The 24,300-nt window shown below is 33.8% G+C and overlaps 3 protein-coding genes across 3 annotated transcripts; all 3 read right to left on the reverse strand.

Annotated features, from left to right (window-relative positions):
• Positions 1-9,833: 9,833 nt before the first annotated feature.
• Positions 9,834-11,630, reverse strand: LOC18031453 (uncharacterized protein At2g29880). The gene is made up of 3 exons (XM_006421414.2): positions 11,574-11,630; positions 11,003-11,342; positions 9,834-10,477 (listed from the first exon to the last, which is right to left on the reverse strand). The coding sequence occupies exons 2-3, from the start codon at positions 11,336-11,338 to the stop codon at positions 9,905-9,907; spliced, it is 909 nt and encodes a 302-aa protein (XP_006421477.2). The 5' UTR covers positions 11,339-11,342; positions 11,574-11,630; the 3' UTR covers positions 9,834-9,904.
• A 6,528-nt stretch (positions 11,631-18,158) lies between these two features.
• On the reverse strand, positions 18,159-18,774 carry LOC112098050. The gene has a single exon (XM_024183660.1). The coding sequence runs from the start codon at positions 18,664-18,666 to the stop codon at positions 18,364-18,366; it is 303 nt and encodes a 100-aa protein (XP_024039428.1). The 5' UTR covers positions 18,667-18,774; the 3' UTR covers positions 18,159-18,363.
• A 1,462-nt stretch (positions 18,775-20,236) lies between these two features.
• On the reverse strand, positions 20,237-23,713 carry LOC18031452 (putative pentatricopeptide repeat-containing protein At3g13770, mitochondrial). Its single transcript, XM_024183879.1, has 2 exons — positions 23,111-23,713; positions 20,237-22,353 (listed from the first exon to the last, which is right to left on the reverse strand). The coding sequence occupies exons 1-2, from the start codon at positions 23,598-23,600 to the stop codon at positions 20,909-20,911; spliced, it is 1,935 nt and encodes a 644-aa protein (XP_024039647.1). The 5' UTR covers positions 23,601-23,713; the 3' UTR covers positions 20,237-20,908.
• Between the last annotated feature and the right edge of the window lie 587 nt (positions 23,714-24,300).

Below are 24,300 nucleotides of genomic sequence, written 5' to 3' on the forward strand. Positions count from 1 at the left end.
GGTGTCACTGACGATACTTTTATAATTTATATGATAATTGAAAATTTTTATGTGGTTTAATAAAATATTATTGAAACATGGAAACAAACATAATATTTTTATCATTTAAGCATTTGATCAATATTAGAATTTTAATTAAAATCATATTGATAGATTAACGATGTTTATCGTTAAATTAGAAGAGCATTTGACGCCGATTTGGATTTCGCATAAATTAACTGAGGGTGTATTTGAGATTGAAGTATCGTGACTTTTAAACTAGAGTTACTGTGAGAAAAAATTATAATTATAAAATAAAAATTAATAATATGTAGTAAATATAAATTTTAAATAATAATTTTGATAAAATTATTAAAAATATAATAAATTCTCTATTATACGAGTGAAAAATCATATCAACATAATTTTTAAGTTACAGTAGCTAGTGTTTACTAAACACTTTATTGCTGTAGCTTTTAAGATGCAGCTGTCCAACCTCAATCCTAAACGTACCTTTAATTAAAGGAAACATAAAATTAAGCATGTGAAATGAAGTACATCAAACATAAATAAAGCAGTTTCTTTTTAACTATTCATAAAAAATAAATAAATAGATAAAAACTCCATAATTAAAAGTAATTAAAAAATGATTTATCCAGTATAAAATAATATACGACACGTGTTGAAATCATAAAAGCAAAGATGCGTTTGGTTCCCCTTTAGTCGTGCACCGTCACCAAGCTATAATGACTTGACTCTTGAGATCTGAATTTGTTACATAAAATAATTTTATTAAGAAGTAAAAATATGGACGGAATCCATTGCTTTAGAGCTCGTGATGATATGATAATTGATAAATTAGCCTCTGCAAACTGTTTCTTATTTTGCTTCTTTTATCTTCCATGTAATAATGAAGAGTTATGTGGAGTCATAAAAATATTTAGTTAAATTAACCCAACTCCGGCCAGAGGTTTTAATAATGTTGATCAGAGTTAACTTGCTATAAATTCACAAATTAAATCCAAAAAAATGAGGAGATGTTTTTTTTTTCTAACTTAATTACAATCAGTTAAGTTATTAAGTCCGTTTGTTTTTTTAACAAATCTTCGGTCATTAAATTATTGCGCTAATTTTTTTAGCTCTTTTGCTTAATCTAAAAAGTCTGAATGACATCGTTAAAAAATATTTTCTAAAATATCTTTATCTAATTAATTAATTTTCCTTCATACCTAAATAAGTTTAATAATTAGTATTATCGCGCTTCTCTATGACTTATATAATATAGTGGTAGACTATTATTATTTTTATTTCCTATTTTCTTTATATTAGCATTATTTATCTTTATAATTTTTAATGAATATTTTTCTTATAAAACATCATAAAAAAAATTGATTAACATATACTAATTTAGAATATTAAAAGGTTGTATTCAATTGAGCATGATTGTGTTATGAAAATATATTATCTCATTTATGTTTTCTGAGATATCATTAGTTGTTTAACAATTATAATTTGTAAGGGCACAAACATAAAAATACTAGTTTTCAGATTTTTTTTAAGTTAAAAAAAAACTTATTACTTATTTTTAGCGATTTAGACAAAAAAAAATATTATTCAAATTCAGACAATCAACGTTATTCAGAATTCAGACTAATTAAGATTTATTCAGATTTCAGATAAAAAAACAAACGCCACCTAAGTTGAGAACATCCATGCCTCCCTTCCCCATTCCTTTCCCAATTTTGAAGGATAAAGATGGATAGATTTTTCATTTGTTTGGAATAGTTTTCTTCGATTTCAGAGTTAATTTTTGGACCGTGTTCTTCATCATTATACTAATCACGACTAATCCCAACAAATTTCTAATTATAACTTCAAATTCTCACTTTAAAAAATGAGGCGGTTCCAATAGATTTCTAATTTTAATTTCGAATTAATATTTTACAAAATAAAGGCACTCGTACCTAAAAATGCATTCTCAAGTCTTATATTTCTAAATACGAATCTCGTGTAGATCTATCTATATGTAATATCATAAATATTTTTGTTTCATTAATTATCATCACGATCTTGGTCTCACTTTAGCGAAACAGATCATTCAAAAACAAGTTTAATCCTTGGATCCCCCCCAGTTTTTGGGTCATTTTAATCATAAATCTGACTAAAACGTGAGGGAAAATTGTAAGGCTCAACTCATCTCTCCACAATTCCAATTCAAGCCCTTGGAACTCTCTTTTGAATAACACAAATTGAAGCCAGCTACCGTCTGTCAACATCATAGAAATTAGAAGGATTCTAAAATGAAAAAGATTCTCAACTCGTGTAGAGATGGGTGTCTTTCAGTGATCTCGAAACTTGATCTATCGTTATACAACCCGGCAACCTTCGCTTTCTAATTACATCCCTTGGCGAATCAAATTAAGTGTCATTGACAAGCCCTTCATGTCGACTGCATCATTAAAATCTAAAGAACCGCTGAAATATGTCCACAAAAATCTCCAGCTATATGATAAGATGCTGGCTTTTTGCAGCCTCTTTAATTGTTGGGCGAGACAAAATTTTCATCAGAATTTAATCTGGTAATCAACTAATAACATCCTCTTGCTTCTTTAATTTCATTTTCTCTTCGAAGATCACTGTATATGGTGAGAAAAATTATCTAATAAGAGATTTTGCATTTTAATTAAAGTGTTGGATCTCAATTGGAGCTGATGGATTTAAATCCAACAACACAATAGTTTTTTGTTTTAAAGTTATTTTAGTTTGAAGCCCCCATGTAGTTCAAATTTTTGCAATTTGCTTCCTACATGGCTAGGAACAGCATGTTATTATTTCCCTTTAATTGAAAAAAAAGCTCTTGAGTTAATTTTTTTAAATGGCATGTATGGGTGGAGCGACACTATCGTTCTACCTTTAATTTCTAAGTGATAAAGACTACGCAAAATAATAAACGTGTCCGCGAAGAGGGTGCTAGGGACATGAGCGGAGACACATGCATTACCATACTAACTTTCAACATGAGAAGGATTAGGCGAAAAGATTATCGTACATTGGTTAAACTGAATTTTTAGATTAAATATATAAGATTTGGACAACCACGGAATCTTGAGCTAGCTTTTGAATGTGCATGTACTTGTTCGTTATTGGCGAGATTTGGAAAGCCAATGGAATAATTCTTCGAGCTTCTATCATCCCTATTGGCAGCATTCATATTATATGATCTGCGTTTAAAGTAATGAAAGCAATTTGATTAACAAACTCATATGATATGTCTCGTAATAGTATTGGGGTATCTGCTTCTTGTGGGACTTCGAGAATAAGGAGGGGACGTGCTTTGATGCTTCGTCCAGCAGCTGTTTACGTTGAACTGATGGCTGTTATCAATTTTAGGCCATTGAATTGGCTTAGGCCCACCGATGATTCAAGATTTTATTGAGTGTGATTAAATGCTTACAATTCAGCATATTGAGTGCTAACACGTCTTATTGACAAAGAATTTTCAAAATAAAATTTGAGAAGTCTAATTATTCCATATAAATTTGATAGTTAAAAATCTGTCAGGTGACGCTTTGATTTCTTTTTTTTTTTTTTTTAATGAGAAAGTAGTCCTTTCAAACATTCAACTCAGTAAACAAGTACAACAGGTAAGCTAAAATGTTAGGAAAATGCTAAGGAGCGAGAGGAACGAGAGAATGACGAAAGAAACGGCATTCTCTCCTGCCGTTTTGCTTCTCATTCCTCTCGCTACATAAAACATTAAAATAATAAAAAATGAATAAAGAAAGATTGCTTTATCGCTTCGTGCAGAGGGAAATCTTATCAACTTATCTCCAGCCCTCACTTTCCTCTCTCCCTCACTGCTTTCGGCGTGCCTCACCAGCTTCTCTCCCTTATGCTTTCGGCTTGCCTCACCAGCTTCTGTCTCCCTCATGCTTCCAGAAGCTCCCTCACGCTTCCAGGTTGCCTCACCAGCTTCTCTCTCCCTCACGCTTCCAGAAGCTCCCTCACACTTCCGGCTTGCCCCACCAGCTTCTCTCTCCCTCACGCTTCCAGAAGCTCCCTCACGGCTTCCGGCGTGCCTCACCAGCTTCTCTCTCCCTCACGCTTCCAGATCCCTCACGGTCCTTTCCCAAGCACTAGTAATCTTGATTACCTTTGCTTCGTACAAAAAGGGAAGGCTCTGCACTAGTAATTTGTTTTTCTAGGCTAAAGTTCTTTACCGAAGAGACTGCTGGCTAGCTGTTCCTCCTCCTTCGAGGTATCTCATTTGTCTTTTATTTTTTTGTTGCTTTTGGGGAACAATGTCTTTGCTCTCACTGTTTGTCGCTCTTGTTTCATTTATTTTTTTTGACACTTTTATTTTCTCGGTTTTGTTCTATTTGGTTTAATATTTTTTGGTTATTCTACGATTAATAAGTTGTTTGATCTTTTCTAGTTTGGATCTAATTTAAGAACTTTTGTCAGTTGGAGTTTTGTTATTTAGATCTGAATGACTTGAAAATGCAAATATGTTAGCCTTATGGGCAAGAATCAATTTTGATCAATGCTGAGGAAATTGCAACAGTTTTGAGATTTATGTCAATTGTATATATTTGCAAGGGCTGATTTTGTCATTTTTGTTAATTAGATAATTTACTGGCACTATCATTGTTGATGGAAGTGGTTGAAATTGAAACTTGTACCCGTATATATATATATATATATTCAAAATGAATTCATCTTTGCGGGCATGATGGTTTATTGAACATTTGTTTAAAATTTTTGGTTCCTGTCAATTGGGATATAATGGTTTGTTTGTTCTTGTCATATGAAGTGGAAAAATGTAATTGTTTGGTAAAAGAATATGTGGAATCAGATATCTTTGGATATGACGGCAATTTATAGTGGACTAATTGCATGCTTGGTGTAATTTTTGCTATGTTTTTAACAATCGATTAATTGCATGGTTGCTGTAATTTTTGCTTTGCTTTGTTTTTAACTTCCAGGATTGTATGCCTGCTGTTTTTTTATATTTTGGCAGTTTAAGTAGTTTATGAATGACAATGTCATCTAGTATAAATGAAACTCGGAATTCATTGCAAATATGTAACGAATGCGGTGAACAAATGGAGTTGTTCACATCACGTACTACAAAGAATCCAAATCGCAAATTTTGGAAATGTAAAGGATATAAGAAATTTGAATGGACAGAAGACCGTAAATGCAGTGAAGAGAAAATTGATTTGTGAGTGGAGGAAGTTAAAAAGTTGGCATTGGAGATTGAATGTTTGTCTGTTAAGTTTCAATTATGTGAAGCGCAGAGGGGATTGTTTAATGATGAACTTCAAAGAAGACACACACCATGTTATGATTTGATTAGAATACTTGTAATTATTTTACTATGTTTTATATTCAAGAATTTTTTTTAAGTTCTTTTAATTTGTACTATGAACTGAATTTACTATTGTAATTATAATTCATATCTAAAAAAATGCAACAATTGCTAACGGACCCAATAATAAAACATATATATTGGAAAATGAAAAAAAAATACAAACGCCAACAAACAAAAACAACACAATAACCAAACATTTGAAATGATTTTTTAATTTGCCACTTTTTCTAACTTAAATCCCAATTCAGACAATTCCATCATTCCATGCAAATGCCAACACAAAATTTATAACATAACCCGCAACAAAATTCACAACATAAACACCAAATAAAATAAAATTCATAACATAACCCGCAACAAAATTTACATTGCTTAAATTCCAGAAGCTTACATTCCAAGGAGATCCACCAAAATTTCTAAAACAAATAGTATTGAAATAAATTCTGTATACCATAACATAACCCGCAACAAAATTCACAACATAAACACCAAAGTTGAAATAAAACAAAATTCATAACATAACCCAAAACAAAATTTACATTGCTTAAATTCCAGAAGCTTAAATTCCAACGAGACCCACCAACAACACCAAAAAAAAAAACAAGCTTAAATTCCACAATACGTGTCAGATCTTTCACATAACAGAAAATTAAAACAAAAAGAACAAGCTGAAAAAAGCCACCGCTCACTTAATGTTTGCCGAGAGAGCCGAGAGAGGGGGAGAGGGAGGAGGCCGTGACCGGTTGCTGGCTGGAGAGGGAGGGGGCCGTGAATAGTTGCTCGGGTTGGAGAGGGAGGCCGTGATTTGCGTGAGAGAGGAAAGTGAAGAGTGAAGCATGCGTGAGAGAGAGAGGAAAGTGAAAGCTGGGAAAAGTGAAAGAGAGAGGAAAGTGAAAGCTGGATTTCACTCCATTTTTTTTCATTTTTTTATTTTTTTAATGTTTAATGAGTGAGAGGAACGAGAGGAGAAACGGCAGGAGAGAATGTCGTTTCTGTTGTCCTTCTCTCGTCCCTCTCGATACCTAGCAGCACTCAAAATGTTATGCACCTAAAATAAAATTTTGGTTGGAAAATAATAAAGGAACAAAACCAAGACAGAATCATGATAAAAAATTCTCTCCTGTGAATTTTTAAAAATTTTTCTTTGTAGTTTAAAATTGTTTTTCCACAAATCCTCATTATTGACTAAAAGACAAAAATTTGTCATTGTCTTGTCATGCTTTTGTTCATTTAGCATTACTCGGTTGGTTGCTCCAAAGCTAGTAGTCTAGCTATACCTTGTGAGCTACTCAATTGCTGGCTCTTGGAGTACGTTGAATTGAGATTTGTTGTTGCCTTGTAATACAATATTGAATATCATCAGATATGATCCAAAAATGTTCAGTTATTGTACTTTTCATGTTCAAAACGAGGTCTACAACCTTTGGAAATCAGTTTCAAATCCTAAGCCTTGCAGCTTCTGCTTTAGCATAAACAACCTCTCTCTGAAATCTGGAATGTCGCATAGCTGCTGATACCACTTTGCCTCATGAATCTCTTATCATAGCACCCAAACCAACTCTTTTCTGCTCAGCCACAACTGATGCATCCACATTTACCTTGAAGAAACCTACTGGTGGGGACGTCCATTTGGTACTGGCAGTAGGATGTTTCCCACAAAGATGACTACAACTGTGGCAGATGAATCTTTCTGTAAGAATGCACTCTTGCATATGCTCCACCAGCTGATAATTGGGAATCTTTCGTCTTATTCTGGAAGGTAAGAAGATTCATTACATGCCAAATAGCCTAACAAATAGCAACCATTGGCTTCATATGTGACTTGCTCCTTCTGCTTGTCATCTCTTGCACATAACTAAGCACGTTTCTACTCTCCCAGAGCCTAACATGCTATTCGAAAGGGGTTAATCTCCAAAGCTTTTGAGAAGCTTTGCATGTAATAAGAGCATGGAACATGGACTCTAACAACAAGGGCTTTGAATGACTTTCTAGTTTCTTCTTCGGGTTATTTTTAAAAACCTCCCCTGAGGTTTGATATAATTACACTTAGATGGTAAGTTTGATTGTATTCTCACTTACCTCCCATACCGTTAGTATACATACGGTTTGACTGTTAGTTGACGAGGGCAAAAATGTAAAAGACAACGTGAAATTCTTAAAAAATCAAAAAATAATTAAAAATCCATTGGATAATTGTATTAACCGATTACACACAATATTCATTATGTAAAAGAGTGCATTTATCTTTCCCTTCTCTTTCCGTAGCACAAAAAAGTAATGGATGATATTCTCTCACAATTTTCACTCCACTCCCTTACTCTCATTTGCTGAAACAAAAAGAAATACATATCAAGAGCATATTTAACACATGAAGAAGAAAAACATGAGTGGTCGGAGAAGGCCATTGACCGGTGACGATTGACGGTGGCCTGAATATACCACTTGTATTAGAGTTTGTAAGAGGTTAATTACTTTATCAAAGTCTAAAATTTTTAAATACCTTTGATTTTCTTGTTTTTTGAGATTTTATAAGTGGTTGTTGGTTGTGTTTGATTTGTCTTGTTCATGAGTTGGTGGTGGAAAAATTGATCAAAAGGAGAAGGAGTTCAGCCATATATGGCCATAAGTTGAAAAAAAATAATTTTTGGTTATTTTATGTTTGTGATTTACACCATACATAGTGTAATAAGGCATATAAAGCTAATAATTTGTTATCCTTATACAAATGGGTGTGTAAAATAGAAGTTGTCTTAGCTGTAATTTTTATTTTTCTCATCAAAATTTGCTAAAGTTGATATGTTTATAAATTTACAGTGTTTGTGTGCGTTTGTCACTCAAACACAGTTCCTGCATTTTTGGGCGATAAGGTTTGTCTCCCGTGCAACAAACCCTCATCGCACGAACACAGTTTCTGTGTTTTTGGATGACATTGTTGTCGCACGTTCGACGAACTTATGTTGCCCGAATTCAGTTTCTATTTTTTTAGGCGACAAAATTTGTTGCACGGGCGACAACCTATGTCGTCCAAAAACATTGTTTTTGTGTTTTGGGAGGCGACATGCTTTTGTTGCACATACAGACATTCTGTGTTTTTGGGCGACAAGTGATGTCTCCTGTGTGAGAGTTTTTATCGCACGAACACAGTTTCTGTTTTTTTAGGCGATAGGCATGTCATATGAAAAACATTAAAATGTATTACTATTATCATTATTTTTCTTTATTATTGTAGTAATTGTTGTTGTTGTTTAGTAATGTCATTATTATTATTATTCATAATTATTACTTTGTTTTCACTTATTAACGTGTGCTTATTGACATATGATAGGGATGAAAGGTCAGTTGAACCATCTGCTGTTCCACTGGAACCTGCAGCAGAAATGGACAATGCCATGTATAAAGTATAACTTACCTATCATACCACATTGTTAGTGTAGTTGTTATTTTTGTTCTTTTTGTGTATATGGGCGACTATTGGATGTATAAGCTGATGAAATTCAGTCAAATTGTGATTGTCACCAACTGTAAGCTGCGAAAATGCACATGTGACTGATATTTAAATAATGATGTTATTCTACTTAGTATTATTTTTCAATTCAATTAACTCATACGAATGTTTTTTTTTCCTCTCGCCACAAATTAAAATGTTTGTTATTTTTTATTTGTGTTGCCGGTTTGGTGACATACAACTTGATGGTTTCGAATTTAATTATTTCTTTAAACAAGTAAAATATTGGTGATTTGTTTGGTGGAGACTGGTATAGTCTATTGCTGAGAGAATTAAATTATGTTTTAGTGGTTTTTGATTTCACCCTCCAGCCCTGCAAACATTCGGTAATTTGGGGAGACAGACACTTGTCGCCCGGGAGACGACATTCGTCGCTCGAAATTACAGAAATAAGTATTCTGTAATTTAAGGAGACAAGCATTTGTCGCCAGGGAGACATGTTCTATCTCCCCAAATTGGTTTGAATATTTTAGTCATTTCACAAGTCAACTAACGGTCAACCCGTATGTATACTTACGGCAAGGGAGGTAAGTGAGAATACAATCAATCTGGTCATCTAAATGAGATTATATCAAACCTTAAGGGAGGTTTCTAAAAATAGCCCTTTCTTCTTCCAAAGGTTTTGAGCAGTAGGCAACAGGTTTTCAATCGACAAGACTTGTTTGGATCCCAAAGCAGCAAGGGAAACAGGTCATGTTTTTTCCCTTCAGAATCATAGACTCTGTGTAATTATGCTGGTCTCATCACGACCATGTCTCTGTTCAACCAAACAGATAATTGAAAGTTATATTCTTGGATCATCCAGTTCTTGCGCTTCTTGATTCATTAGTATTTCTCTAAGCAATAGTTGACGCAATTAGAATCTCATAACTGGACTTAACTGAGAGCAAGGCTCAGGTGTAATAGCTGCTGAACATCATCATCTCAATATATGACTGCCTTTGGCATTAAAATCAACAACTAAAATAAAAAATATGAGTTAAAAATGATTGGTAATTTTTCGCAATAATAATTTCATAAACTACATTGTTAGACATTTTAATAAACTAAATTTCACCACTAAGAAAAAGTTTAACCCATGCTTTTCTATCCTCATCGGAAAGGCTATAAAAGACATTGAGTGCGGCATTATCACGAGCAATTAGCCTGGTGGCCTTAAGTCGTTCTACTGTTGTAAGGCTTGTAATCTTCTTCAACTCGCCATTTAACCCTACTTGTTTATCGTTGATTTCTTGTCCAATAGCTTGACTCAAGCGACTAGAAGATTCTTTCATTTCCCTAACAATAAGAATTGCTAGCTCTTTAAGTGACTCTACAGAATCCTCTGAATCTTCATCTCTTCCCCTTTTTCTTGATGAGCTATTTGAAGTTTTTGGATGCATTTGTCGAGTATGTGAGAAAGCCATATTATCATCCACATCATCCCTCACATCCTCACCATTCAAGTTCAAATTCTTGCCTTCAGTTCCATTGTTCACTCTTGTCCTCTCAATTTTCTCCACAACATCTGCAGGGGCCACTGCATTTCTTCCAGTTGCATGGTCTTTACCATAAATTGTACACAAATCCTCATAATACGGAAATGCTTTATTCTTGAAATTTGCTGCCTGTCTATGAGACTGCAATTATTTAAAATGATCAATCTTAATGACTCTGCCTCTTTATGCCTCTAAGTTAAAATGGGATTGAAGATAGACAACTTAAAAATAGAAGAAATTAACACCTAATTACCAAGTCAAAAGAAATAAGCATTTGAATCACAGAATGTCCGGACCTTTTTCTGACATTTAATGCACCAAAAAAAAAATGAAAAAAAAAACTCCGAAAACAAACACTTTACAATTCGGTATCACAATCAGTTCTCAAAAGCATATCATATAATCCAAAAACAACAATTACATAGAAAATTAGAGAAACTACACCACTAAAACAGATGCATGGATCACCAAAAGCAGCACAGAACCAGCCAATTAAATTGATAATAACTAATAAGCTAATGTTTTAGTATGATCAGATACCTTACATGCTTTTCTTTTTCAATTATCTAATACATAAACAAACTGTTTGTGTAATGAAAGAGAGAGAGAGAAGATAGTATATAAAAATGAGGCAGAGATGTCAAAGAAAAAATAGAAAAGAAATACCTGAATATAAGCATCCCACACTGCCTTCTCTGCAGTCACAATCTTCCTTTGTGGGTCCCATTTAAAGCCCCCACAATTTGGTCCAGTTAACATATCGTGTAAAGTTCGAAATTGCATCTTTAAAGTCTTTATGCGGGATTCAATATGCAGCTTAGCTTTTATACCACATCCTGGCAATTTTGTTTCTAAAGCAGTCTCAAGAACCTTCAAGTAGCCACTTTTGAAGTTATTATCGACACAAAATCTCCCTTCATGATACAAATCTAAAAGTGACTCCACGAGCTTAACATCTTCATCTGGGCTCCAAAATCTTGATTTTGGAGCTTGTGATTCCATTTAACTATTAAACAGAAAACAAAAATTAGACATAAAACTTTGTACTAGAGTCATATCTAGAGGATCTTCTATCCATCTAATTCAGTCTCTTTACTAACATTCTTTAGGGTTGCAAGTATCTTTCACAAAGCCGATCAAAACAGTTATTACCACTTAATTATAATCCTCAACTCATTATGAGGGACTATATATTACTCAAATTTTTAATTGTAATCCCACATATAGAGTAACTTACTGCAATCTCAGCTCCAGGTGCTCAGGTTTCTTCTGAAGTTGCTTTACAGCCATTCCAAAATCTCATTTCAGTAAACAAAATCAAAAGGCAAAAATAATTTTCATGTAAGCAACCACAGGCAATGGGATTAGAACCAACAGCATTGATTACGTGTACTTACCCAGTTCCTAGAACTTCATTGGGTGGTATAGTAACTCCAGCTCCTACAAAATCAGCTCTGGAATTGTTGTGACTATATATATCTCTGAACTTGCAAACTTAAGAGCATCAGATATACCTGCATAGAGTCTGCAGAAGCAGCAAGCATATTCTAATCAAATAATGGGTCAAGTTTATAAAACACTGCAACAACATTCAGTCAAATGAAGCTTATGCAAAACAAGCTACTCTAGAATATACCAATCTTTGGTAAATAGACCAGTATGAGCTTCAATGAACTTTAAAACAAACTAGTTACTATGCTGATTGCTAAAGCAAAGGATTAAAGAAAAAATATACCTATTGTCACCAATCCAAGTTGTCAAGTTGGTGTCCATCCATTCGTCTCTGACCTTTCCGAAAAGTTCTATTAAAGCATCTCTGCTCTCACTCCATTCTTGCATAATCACAGATTTTATCTTAAACCAATTCTTCATTATCCCCTTGCCCCTCCCTGTCTTAACCTTGTAATAGTGTTTGCTCAAAAACCTCCACAATTAAGAAACCCCATCTTGTAGGCATAAAACTTCCTCATGTCATATGAAAATCAGAACATAATTCCAAATGCCACTGGACCTAACACTGCTAGCCTTCCTCAAATTAAAATACGTCGGCCTCTTGGTTAACACAATCAATAAAATAAGCAAACAATTCAACTTTCATGAAAAATAACAGACTTCATTCACAAAAGATCCTCACACTAGCTCCATATAAAGTACTATCACTACAAATCTCCAACATTAATCTCCCAAACCATTTAAATCCATGTTCAATAAAATTTCTAGACCAATGCCCTGAAACCTTATTTGCCGTAAAAAAAATTTGCCACTAAAGTTCCTAAAATTAGGCTAAATGCTAATACGAGTAAAACTATGAATCGCAGAAACCTTACACATCAGCATTTATTCACACGACATTTCCAGAACAAATGTGATGAAACAACATTTCAGATCATAATAGCAGCTTCACAAAAAGGGCCATTATCCATTGCCAATAAAAGTGAAATCAATGACATGAAAGAGGGCAATGTAGCAGTACATAAAATTCTAAACAAAACACAAAACAATACATAGATTCTTTTATTTGCAACCCAAATGCCAAAACTCCCATCACTTTCCTTTTTTCTAGTATCAAGAATATATAACAAAAACCCAAATGATATTAAGCCAATTCCACAGGATGCACACACTAAACACATGTAAATATATCCACGACAAGCAGTGAACAAATGAAGACAATTAACCAGTGACTTTCTCGCGTACAGAATCAACGTTGCAAAATCAGCAAGACTAACAAAACAAACTAAATTAACAACATAGAGTAGATGAAGGAGATGAGAAAGCATACCTAAGGTGAGAAACCGTGAAGTTTGGAAATCGCTAGGATAGCAGTGAAGCTCCGCCGCCGTCGCCTGAAAGCAGCCGGATTGTCAGAAAGGGATCAAAAGCTGAAACGATTATGAGAAAGTGAAAGAATTGGGGTTTTTATATTTAATAAAGGGTGTTATAATAGAAAATTAATATATTTTTAAGGGTAGAATAGAGAAATCAGGTCTTTTAAATGCGAGCAGTGCTAGCAACACGCTGGTTTCTTGTGTTGACACGTGTTTTTCTTTTTTAGTTCATTTGTGGCTATTCAATTTTACCATAATATCCTTATTATATATTATATATATAATATTCTAATAAATCATGAATTATTTTAAGACTTTTCGACATTAAAAAAAATTAGTATTGATATTAAATTATATTTTATTACTAATATAGATAATTTAATATTTAAGAGAAAGGATAAATTTGTCCAAAAAAAATTATAATTCATTTTCTTATCAAATTTTATTTCAAACCAAACAATGAAATTTAATTTTACTATTCTCCTTCACTCTTTTCTTCTCCCATCCCTCCAATTCCACTCTTTTCCTCTCCTCCATTTTCTTCAAACCAAACATATCCTTAGATTTCACATTACATGTCACACATTTTTATTTCATTGGTGTTTGTTTAGTGTTCGAATTATTATTATTTTATTCTTGTAATATAAATCTGACATTTGTTTTTTAAATAATATTTTTTTTACAATTAGTCAATTAAAAAATATAATATTATAAACACTGAGGAGATGCCGTTAAAATAAGAATAATTGTATTATAGTATAAACAGTACTATCATTTTGTGAGCTAAATAATACTATAACATAAACAATCATTTTAGTTTTATTTTAGTGGTGTATTTTTAGTGTTCAAATATCTGCGCTCATAAAATAATGTTGTTAGTAAATTTTTTTCTTTAATTTTTCACAAAGATAAAGCAGTCGTGAATAGTCTTTTATTCTTGCCTCAGTCTACCAAAGCAGGAAACAGTGGGTTAAACCAAAGCCCAAAGAAACTTGTGGGCTTTACTCTGTGATCTCGCTTCTCGGTGGGCCAATTGTTCGTCGGTGAACAATTCAATTATCCAGCAATATAATTCTTTAAATGCAAATGTGTCCCAAAACACCTACAAAAATCTGAAAAAATATATTAGGATCGGATAGGATCCAAATGCTTCCACTCTGATATTTCAAAATTATTACCAATACTATATTGTTATGAAAAATATTTTTATTTTTTATTTTACTATTTTACCCTTCTAATTAATTAGATCGGATAGGTTTAAATGGTTAGTCATTTTTTTTTATTTTTTTTAATAATTCAGGCACTCATTGAAACTCGAATCCGGAACATCAGTCATAAGAAAGACTGCTAGACCTTAACTTCAAAGAATAATGCAAATGCCATGGGCAATGTCTTTATTAAAAGAAAAATACTAAAGAACCCAAAGATTGATAGAACTCTGAAAAAAAAAAATTATTATATTTTTGTGTTTATTGATATTTTTCAGAAGGTGTGGTTGAGGTGTGTTTGAGATGATAAAGTGAATGGTGTGTGGAAAAGTGGATTAGACAAGCTTTGGTATGAGGGTAAAAAAAACCAAAAAAAAAAAATGTCGTATTAGTTTCCTAGGTTTTAAGGTTCTTTGTTTGAGGTTTCAAAGGGTTTTGATCAAGAATACGAGATTTTGATTCTTGATCAAAGATGAAGGATTGGTGGTGCACAGCCTAACATATATCGAGACATACCTTAATCTATCAAAGTTATAATAACTTAAAAAATATATTACCACGAATATAGAGGAAGATGCAAACCCTCAACCTCAAAAATAAAACGAGAAGGTGTCCACTACTCAATTAAAGAAGGATTTATAGTTGTTAACATCATAAAATAAAGAGATTTAAATAGTTTTTAAAACATTAGAGTAGAAATGTGAATTTAACAAAAAAAATTAAGAGGGAGTGGAGTTTTTTTTTTTAATTTAGAGATTTGAATAAAATGCCTTCAGAATTGGTCAGCCAAATTATAAAGAACGATTATAAATTTCATTTATAAAAGAGCAAAAACGATTTTCTTCCCTTTTAAAAAAAAAAACACTATTTGCCTGAATTTCATTGGAAGAGCCAATTAAGTAAAAATAGTGTAGCGAAAAGTTTAGGCGACGGTTTGAAGGGAATTGATAGTGAAAATGGAAGGATTTTTTGCAAACTCGAAAGTAGCTTGCTGAGCACTAAAAATTTTTTACTAACGATTTACCAAAATTACCCACTTGAAGTCAGAGGATATGAAACGGGTGATGACGACGGCGATATCTGGGGAAAAAAATTTTCCGATGACGGTAATGAAAAAGAATTTGGATCTGGTATTACTAAGCTAAGCTTTGTTCATCTTTTTATAATTTTTTTTGTCGCACGGTATTTATAACAATGTAATGTTAAATATTTTTTTGAAATACTAATATATTACAATTAAAATTTTATTATATTTATAATCAGGCAGCAATCGAGCCTATCCTTTATAATTCTAGTATAACACAGCCCAAACAACGCCTCTCACTTAATACTGGAGGAAAATCTATTCTAACCAATAACATCTAATTTCATTTTTTTTTCAAAAGACTAGCATAAAGTTCAATTCTCATTAAATCCAAATACACAAACAAGAGAAAATAAAAAAATAAATCTGTCGGCCGAATCAGAAGAACTCAATAAGAAGAATTGAAGAAACTTAGTTAATTTTTAATAAATAGAAAATTATAATAAAAAAATGATTGTTAACAGTTTTCCTTCCGCACCAGGTGCCACATGTCAGTCACCAGTTGGGTGAGATTCAACACTGCAACTTGGTTAGCGTTATTATTATTATTATTTTAATACGATACAATATAATTGAGGCAAATGCTATGTTACAATTAATGTAACATACACACTCAACAACAACCACACAAATTGTGTGGGCCCATTATTTGTGTGGTTGTTGTTGAGTGTTTATGTTACATTAATTGTAACATAGGGGCTCCCACTATAACTGCTTTGTCACAATCAGAACAATGGGAACCATCTACTTCATAGTAATTTAGAAGACTGTTGCCATCAATATAGTATACACTGCATAAGATGATGAATTACAGTCCCAAAAGGGAAATACTTAACTTTCAAGATTAATTCCCTTAACTCTGAAAACTTTTCTTTTGCTTTCAAAAGGGAGAAAGAGATTAGATGAACAGTTCCATCAATCCTTCAACACAGTGAATGTATCTGCATATACTCTTTAGTCTTTTTGATGCTACCCTAACCAATCCATCTTCAACCCATCCCATCAGGAATTAAAAGTTTGACACATTACAAACAGTGCATACATGAATTTTCAGCATGATTTAGCCAGCCTCTAGCACTAACAATTCATAGAATTTGATTAGATGTACTATTTGTTTCACAATGGCTCCGTTCTTTGTGGAAATCCAGGAAAACAAGGTCTAGATAGCCACTAACAGAATTTGATCGAACAGAATAAACATTGTTTCCATGATCAAAGAACTGAGTAATTGCTAAATAAAAACAATTACTATTCTGTTGGCTCACTTGTTGGATGTCAAGGTGTTTCAATGTGATATTACCCAAGGAGTTCAAACAAAGGCAATTTTCTTGCTTTGGATGATCCAAAATAAAAATGGCAACAACTAAACAGATTTGAAACATAAGCAGCTTTGAGTACGTAATTCTATGTAATATTTGCATTTAAGAAAACAGACATACAATCTAATTATGGTTGGAACCACTGGGTAAAAAAGATAAGTCGAATTGGGTGAAAGAAGGTGGTTAAGACCTCAACAGAGGAAAATCACCAGTGGTTGAATTCATCAAATGGCTATGTAATGATGCACATAGTCTTTCAGACACAAGCAAATGAGATATATAAACTTTAAGCAGATAATTATTCACATTTTTAAAAGATAAGACTAATTCTGTGGAAAAAGATAATACTTATTGGTGTCCTTCAAAACAAACATGTATTGCTTTAATATCAGGTATATCAATATGGCTTGTTCAAGAAATATAGGATTGGTCAGGTGACTGGGGTCAGATTGTAGACAGTTCTCTTTCTTAATAACAATAAAATGTGATCACTTCAAATCGTAATCCTACACTATCATTGACACCACAAGCATCAAACTTGAATTCAACCATATAAGATATTAAATACAGCTGTCTTTAACATCTTCACACTAAGACACGACATTATTTGATAATGGACATATTAACATAAACAATATGAGTGAATCTCCCAGGTGACAAGCATAACCACACAAGTATAAAAACTCCTGCATTTTTGACAAGGAATTAATTTCAATAGTCAACTCTATATACTTCAGGACACACTAGCAACATCATAAATATGTGGCACTACATCCAGGTGACAACTGCATGTTCTTCTGAACATTCAGAGATGAGACAATTAACTGATAGAGACACAAAAAAATGGATCCGAACTATCAAAAGGCTCAATCAGTGCTTTTGCACAAGTCTAGCAACTCTGTTATTAGAAGTAAAAGAGGCCTTCTGAGTTCTACTTTATGATACTCCTAGAAAAAGAGAACTAATTCACAAACTTGTATTTTACATGACAACCAACAACATGATCATTCAAAAAAAAAAATTATTGACAGTGATGTAAAAACATATTAATATATTCAGATCTCTTGGTCTTTTGGAACTGTTGGGAAACTAATATACAACCAAATGCTAATACAGCTCCGGCACAGTAATATTAAAAACTTATCAAAGGGCTAATATGTGTCACCAATCGCTTATTGTGTTACAAATCAGATTCCACATATATTGTCAAAAAAAAGGGCAAACTTCTTAACAATAAGAAGACGAAATGAACATGAACTCATCACAAATATTCCGATTATCACTCACTTTGATACCTCCAATGACATCAGCTTTGTCCATAAGAAGCATTACTTAGCTAATAATAGGATATTAACACTATACTAATAGGGAAAAAATTGAAAATTCATGCAAATTCCACATGTTAAGAGCATTGATTATGTAAATAAACTTGTAGAAATTTATAAAGTTAAAAACATTGAAATTAGAAACTAAATAAAAGAGCAATTAAGGTTTCACAAAAAGCCCTTATTTCAACTACACATCAAACTTATCAACACCCACAAAAGGTAAAGGAAAAAAAGTACCCACTTAAGATCGTGAATCACACTCACTCAGATTTCTCCATCTGGAGGCGTTCCAGGGCTTTCTGATGGGCCCAGGTCTCGATGGTGAGATCGGGCTTTGCGTTCAGCCCCACTCCCAGAATCACGACGGTCAAAAAGCTGGTGATGTAGCACGGAAGCTCCCAGTCTTCCCACTTGCGAGACTGGCCCGGCGGTGGAGGGGTTCGGTTGAAGAGGTACCCGTTCGGCTTCTCCTGATGGCCCGGGGTCGTCCATCGGCTCGGTCCGGCATGGGTTGAGCCGAAGCGAGCGAAGAGCCGCTGGCGGAGCATGCCGTTGAACGACATCGTGTTTTGGTCGAATGCTTGATGGTTTCGAGAGAGAGAGAAATTTGCTAGCGAAGGGAGTGACAGGTTTTGTTTCGCGTTTTCGACGACCAAGACGAGATACGCCGTCGTTTTGCTTTAAGTCTATGTTTTATGGAACATTTTTAGAAAAATATCAATAGTTTAAGAGCATCCCGCCGAAATCCTTATTTTTTTTAATTATATTCCATTTAGTACTAAAAGTATTCTTTTTCTAAATAAATAGTATTTTCATTTATAAATCTTACAATTTCTAATAACTTTCTTACTCTTTCAGTCTTAATAACTTTATTCCTCTCCTCGAACTTTCTTTATTTATTTAATTTCTAAAGAAAAATATCTAAAAGAAAAAGTAAGAAAAATCTTATAAAATAGTTAATATTTTAAGGGTCCAATACAATTTTATTGTACCTATAAACTTTGGGTGTAACCAGTGGCGGATCTAGAAAAATAATTTACCGGGAGCTAAATTAGATAATAGTAAAATATAAAAAATTAAAATTTTGAATATATAAAATATTTATAATTAGTCTCTACGCATTTTTATATTTTAAAAATGTTATGCAATAGGCTCATTATCAATATTATTAAATTTATTATTTCCTATATAAACAATCAAACTATCACGTATCCCATCCGATTCCAAAGATGATTCTTCATGAGTTTTATTACTGAAACTGTTCGTTCTACTATTATTATATAAACTGGAAGAATTAACCATATTTTTTAGAATAGAAAATTTTTGAGTAGTGGGCTATCATTATTTTTAATTAAAATATATATTTTTATATTTTTTAAAAATCAAAGTTTAAATTTTATGAGGTTTATATTTTATAGTGACTATTTTAATAAATTTAATGAGGCTAATTAAAAAATTAAAAAAAATTCTTTTATTTTAAAATTTTTTTTTTGGCCAGTGGGGGCTCAAGCCCCCACTGGTCATGTGCTGCATCCGCCTCTGGGTGTAACAATTAGTTTGAGAATTCTTAAAAAATTATTTGTAGCGAGATAAAATTTTATTTAATTTATTTTATCACAATACTATATCCTAATTTTGTTGCTACTGATATTACAAGAGTATTATTTTGGCTTAAAAGATTGCTTCTTAAATTCAAGATTATTTTAATGATAATAAAAAAAATTATATTGTGCTAGCAAAATAAAATTAAAGAGAGAAAGAAAATATAAATGGGGTTAATCCTATTTATATTTGTCCTTAAATGTAATTGTAATATGATTGAGGTTTTATAAGATTAATGAAGAGGTGTTAATACTCTAACTCATAATTTAATGCAATTTTAATATTCGAATCCCAATTTAATTTTATCTGTTGGATGATATAATAACAATTTTAATAATTACAAAATATATTATCTAATATATAAGTGACACATATAATTAGATACAAATTAAAATCCAATTGTTTGGAGTAAGATTTTCCATTGTATCTAAAAAAAAAAGTGACTATATCTATATATAGTCACTTATATATTTTTGAAATTAACTAACAAAGTCCATTAGTATGAAAAAGTATGTACAACGCTTCAACAGACAACAATTTACATCCCAGTGATGAGTAAAAGGCTAAAAGAAGCCTGAAAATTGAAGACAGATACTGAAATGCGGTTCAATCAAATTTTCATACATCAATGCAATGACAAAGGTTCAGCTATCTCGGCTGCTGCTTTGGACACCACTCAAATGATGAAGCTTAACTGAAATGCTGGATGTATTATAACTCACGCAGATGCGTTGTCGAAACAAAATTCGCACCATCTTTCTGGATTCCCTCCACAAAAATACATGTAGCTCTGTAGTAAACACGAAACTATGAAGCCTCTTCGAAGTCTACACCAGCATACCACAAAGTTTTGTGTTCCCCATCACTGGTTGTGTGCATCTTCTATCAGCCCTCACCCTCCCCTTAGTGTTTCAATTTGGGTTTGCAATCATTCGATCAGGACCGGCTAGTTTATAGTGAACTTCTTCTCTATAGAACTGCACCACTTCCGACTGAGGTCAATAGCTGTCATTGAATGTCTGCATCTAGTGCTTATACTGTCCTCTAGCTTTCTACATTCCCAGAGCCTCGTTTTTTGCCTGTAACTCTCATTGACCGATGGAGATCTATACTCCTGTTTCCACCTCAAAATCTGCCATATCATATTCTACCTTGCATTCTAAACAAGGCATGACAATATTTCCCATCAAGAATCTTCAGCAGTCACCAGTAATCACCACAGGAACAGGTTCCCTCAACAATATGATGGAATCTGTTTTTATCCCTCAGAGACACTTTCCTTCCATAAACCTTTGATACAAACTTGGCAAAATTGTGGCAGTCCACACAAATCCGGAGGTTCTTTATCACGCGGATGGGCGCTCCTTCAGGAGTACCAATCAGTCCGAAAGTCAAAGCCAGTTTTTCACTGTGGCCTAGCAGAACCTTCTCCTTCTGCTCCTCATCCACATCATATAACACACAACTCATGTCTGGGACATAGCCAGCTTCCTTGAACTTGACAGATAATTGTTTCACCTTTGCACTCAATTCTTCCCTCATGGGGTGGGAACGGTCACTTGCATGAAATGTATGAAGGATTTGGTCAAGTTCAATCCAGCTTCTTCCTGGATCCTTTGTTACAGCCTTCTCCTTCATCAGTTCCCTCACCCTTGTTACATCTTCCCATCGCCCTGCAGAAGCATATAAATTAGAAAGAATAACATAATTCCCAGCATTTTCAGGCTCAATTTCCATCAAGCGTTGACCTACAAATTCACCAATGTCAACATTATAGTGAACCCTACAAGCACCTAAAAGTGAACCCAAAATAGCAGCAGTTGGTTCAAAAGGCATATTTTTAATAAACTCTAATGCCTCTCCTACCCGGCCAGCACGCCCAAGCATATCAACCACGCAGCCATAATGCTCAATCTCCGGTTCAAACCCATCTTTACAATCTACTATCTCATGAAAAACTGCCAGTCCTCTATCTTCCATTCCACCATGGCTGCAACCTGATAAAACAGCCAAATACGTGACACTGTCAGGTTTAACTTTATTTTCTTCTCTCATTAAGTTGAAGAGCTCAACCACCTCTCTTCCCATACCATGTTTACTGTATCCCACAAGCATTGCATTCCACGAGATAACGGTTCGCTCAGACATGTTATCAAACACTCTTCGCGAGTAAGTTAGGCTTCCACATTTTGAGTACATATCTATTAGGGAGTTCTGAAGCACCACATATGACGGTATTTCAAACCGAAGAACATGGCTGTGAACTTGTTTACCATGACCCAGCGCGGCTAGACCAGATAATGCTGTCAAAACACTGGCATAGGTAACGTAATTTGAAATCATCCCTTCCACTTGCAACTTCCTAAATAGCTCTATTGCCTCTTCGTCAAGACCTAATTGGGCATAACCAGAAATTATAGCGGTACAAGAAACAACATCCCTCTCTGGCAAGCATTCAAATACTCCTCGAGCTTCATGGATTCTACCAGCTTTCGCATACATGTCAAGGAGTGAGCTCCCAACATATATATGTGATTCAAAATTGCTCTTAATTATGAGAGAGTGGATTTGTTTTCCCAGCTCAAATCCAAAAGCACCCGCACAAGAAGTAAGTACAGTGGCAAAAGTGAACTCGTTAGGTTCTGTATCTGTAGAGAGGTACACTCTATTATAAATATCAGGAATACAAGTTTGAAAGTTTAACGTCAATTAACTCTGGGATCGACTGGTCCCAATAATAGAAAAAAATAAAATTAGCCTCCCCTCATCTAATGCCATGTACAGACTTGCAGACATGATCACTCAAAATCTTAAAATTTATGAGTGGTTTCAGCAACTACATGGAAATTTATGTGTTAGAGTTTTTTGTCTCATGTCATTTGAGAGGATCTCCCTCCTTACCAACAGTTATCATTCTGATAATAAGATCTTTAAAGTTTTTTTAAACAACTATAATAAAAATTTCAGTCCCAACAAATTCCAAACACCACCTTTATGGTTCTATAGAATTGCCAAAATCAACATTGTCATAGATACATCATATAAATATACACTGTAATTCATCAACAAACATGTACTTGGCCAACTGTAATTCATCGACGAACGTGCACTTGGCTAACTCTTGGAATGCATTTGTAAGCTGTAACTGCTATGCTTCTGATAAATTAGCTCAACGAGAATAATGTTTGATAAATGCACACTTATACTTCATAGCTAATGGTTCCATTTCATTGCATTTGTAAATTAAAAGCCACAGTGCCTCAATCTCGAACGTACCCTAAGTTGAGTTCCTATGTGGTGTTTAATTTTGCAATTAGGTTGATTGAGAAACTGCATGCATAAGCCCACAGAATCGTAACTTGCATGCAAAGAAACCTAAAAGAAATAGCAAGGATCCAAGAGTACCTGATCTTAACATCCGAATAAAAAGATTCGAAGCTTCAAATGAATGAGCTTTTTGAGAATAAGCCGAAATCATAGCAGTCCAAGAAACCACATTCCGCTCACGCATTTCATCGAACACTTTCCTCGCATCACTCAAGCACTCGCATTTATTATAAAACACAATCAACCTGGTTCTGAGATACACTGGTGGGCGATAGCAAGTTTTAATCATGTGAGCATGGACCTTTTGGCCTCCTCTGAGCGTTCTTTGGTTCACACAAGCGTTTAACAGCGTGTCATACTCTTCAAATCTCATTTCGAGGCCTAAAGTGGCCATTTCTATCAGGGCCTTTGTTAGTTGACCGTTGGAGCATAGAGTTTTTAAATTTTGTGGATTTGGCGGGAAGGAGGGGACAGTTAGTTGCTGCTGGGTAAATGTAAGAGAAGAGAAAGCACGTGATTGCTTCTTGGGACGACGCATATGGCGTTTGATTTTTTGAAGCCATTTCATGTTCGTAAGCTCTGCTGTTAGTCTTTGGAGTCTGGCCTTCTCGGCTCTGCTTGTACGCCGCAGTTGGGCTCAAAATGTTCAAACTGGATTTTGTATTGTTTTTGAAAATAAGAATGATGTTTGTTTGTAAAATTAAGGACTGTTTAATCAAAGTTGGTTGATGCGAGTGGTTCGGCACTCTCTCATATGGAGTCACCACTTTGGCCAGTATTTTATTCCTTACAGGCCAACCCAGTGCGAGCGGGGATTAGTCTGGGTTGTGATACAGGCTTAAAGGTGCCTCTCACAGTTGGGGTCCACTCAAGACCACCTCATGGTTTAGAAAAAAAAAAATTAAGGGCTGTTTGGTACCCTTCTTTCACAAGTTATTTTGTTTTACAAAAATTTTTTAAAAAAATGAAAAAACTGTTTGGTAGGCTCTTTTTTATCTTACGTTTGTGATACACCAAATCCAAATAATACATATTCTTTAACATTTAAGGGGATCAGGCTACGGTGCAACTGTGGCACCGTGCCACAGTTGCACCTAAGGTTTTCCCCATTTAAGGCAACAAATAGCAAAATACAAATATTGCGTTTTTGACTTTTGGAAAATACGGTCACATAAGTCAAAGAGTGGCTCTTATGTCGACTATTATTCAAACATTTTTAGTTTAATTCATTCAACACTTTTTTTTTAAAATGTTGTAATCAGGAAAAG

The sequence above is a fragment of the Citrus clementina genome, unplaced genomic scaffold (assembly GCF_000493195.1).
Source record: "Citrus clementina cultivar Clemenules unplaced genomic scaffold, Citrus_clementina_v1.0 scaffold_9, whole genome shotgun sequence".
NCBI lineage: Eukaryota > Viridiplantae > Streptophyta > Magnoliopsida > Sapindales > Rutaceae > Citrus > Citrus x clementina.

Excerpts from the sequence above, each read along its gene's own strand:
- LOC18031453 (XM_006421414.2), bottom strand. The coding sequence starts at position 11,338 with ATGGAATCACAAGCTCCAAAATCAAGATTTTGGAGCCCAGATGAAGAT. Across the intron at positions 10,478-11,002 it reads TGTGGGATGCTTATATTCAG|TCTCATAGACAGGCAGCAAA; the intron begins GTATTTCTTTTC and ends AAATAATTGCAG.
- LOC112098050 (XM_024183660.1), bottom strand. The coding sequence starts at position 18,666 with ATGTCGTTCAACGGCATGCTCCGCCAGCGGCTCTTCGCTCGCTTCGGC.
- LOC18031452 (XM_024183879.1), bottom strand. The coding sequence starts at position 23,600 with ATGAAATGGCTTCAAAAAATCAAACGCCATATGCGTCGTCCCAAGAAG. Across the intron at positions 22,354-23,110 it reads TATTCGGATGTTAAGATCAG|ATACAGAACCTAACGAGTTC; the intron begins GTACTCTTGGAT and ends ACCTCTCTACAG.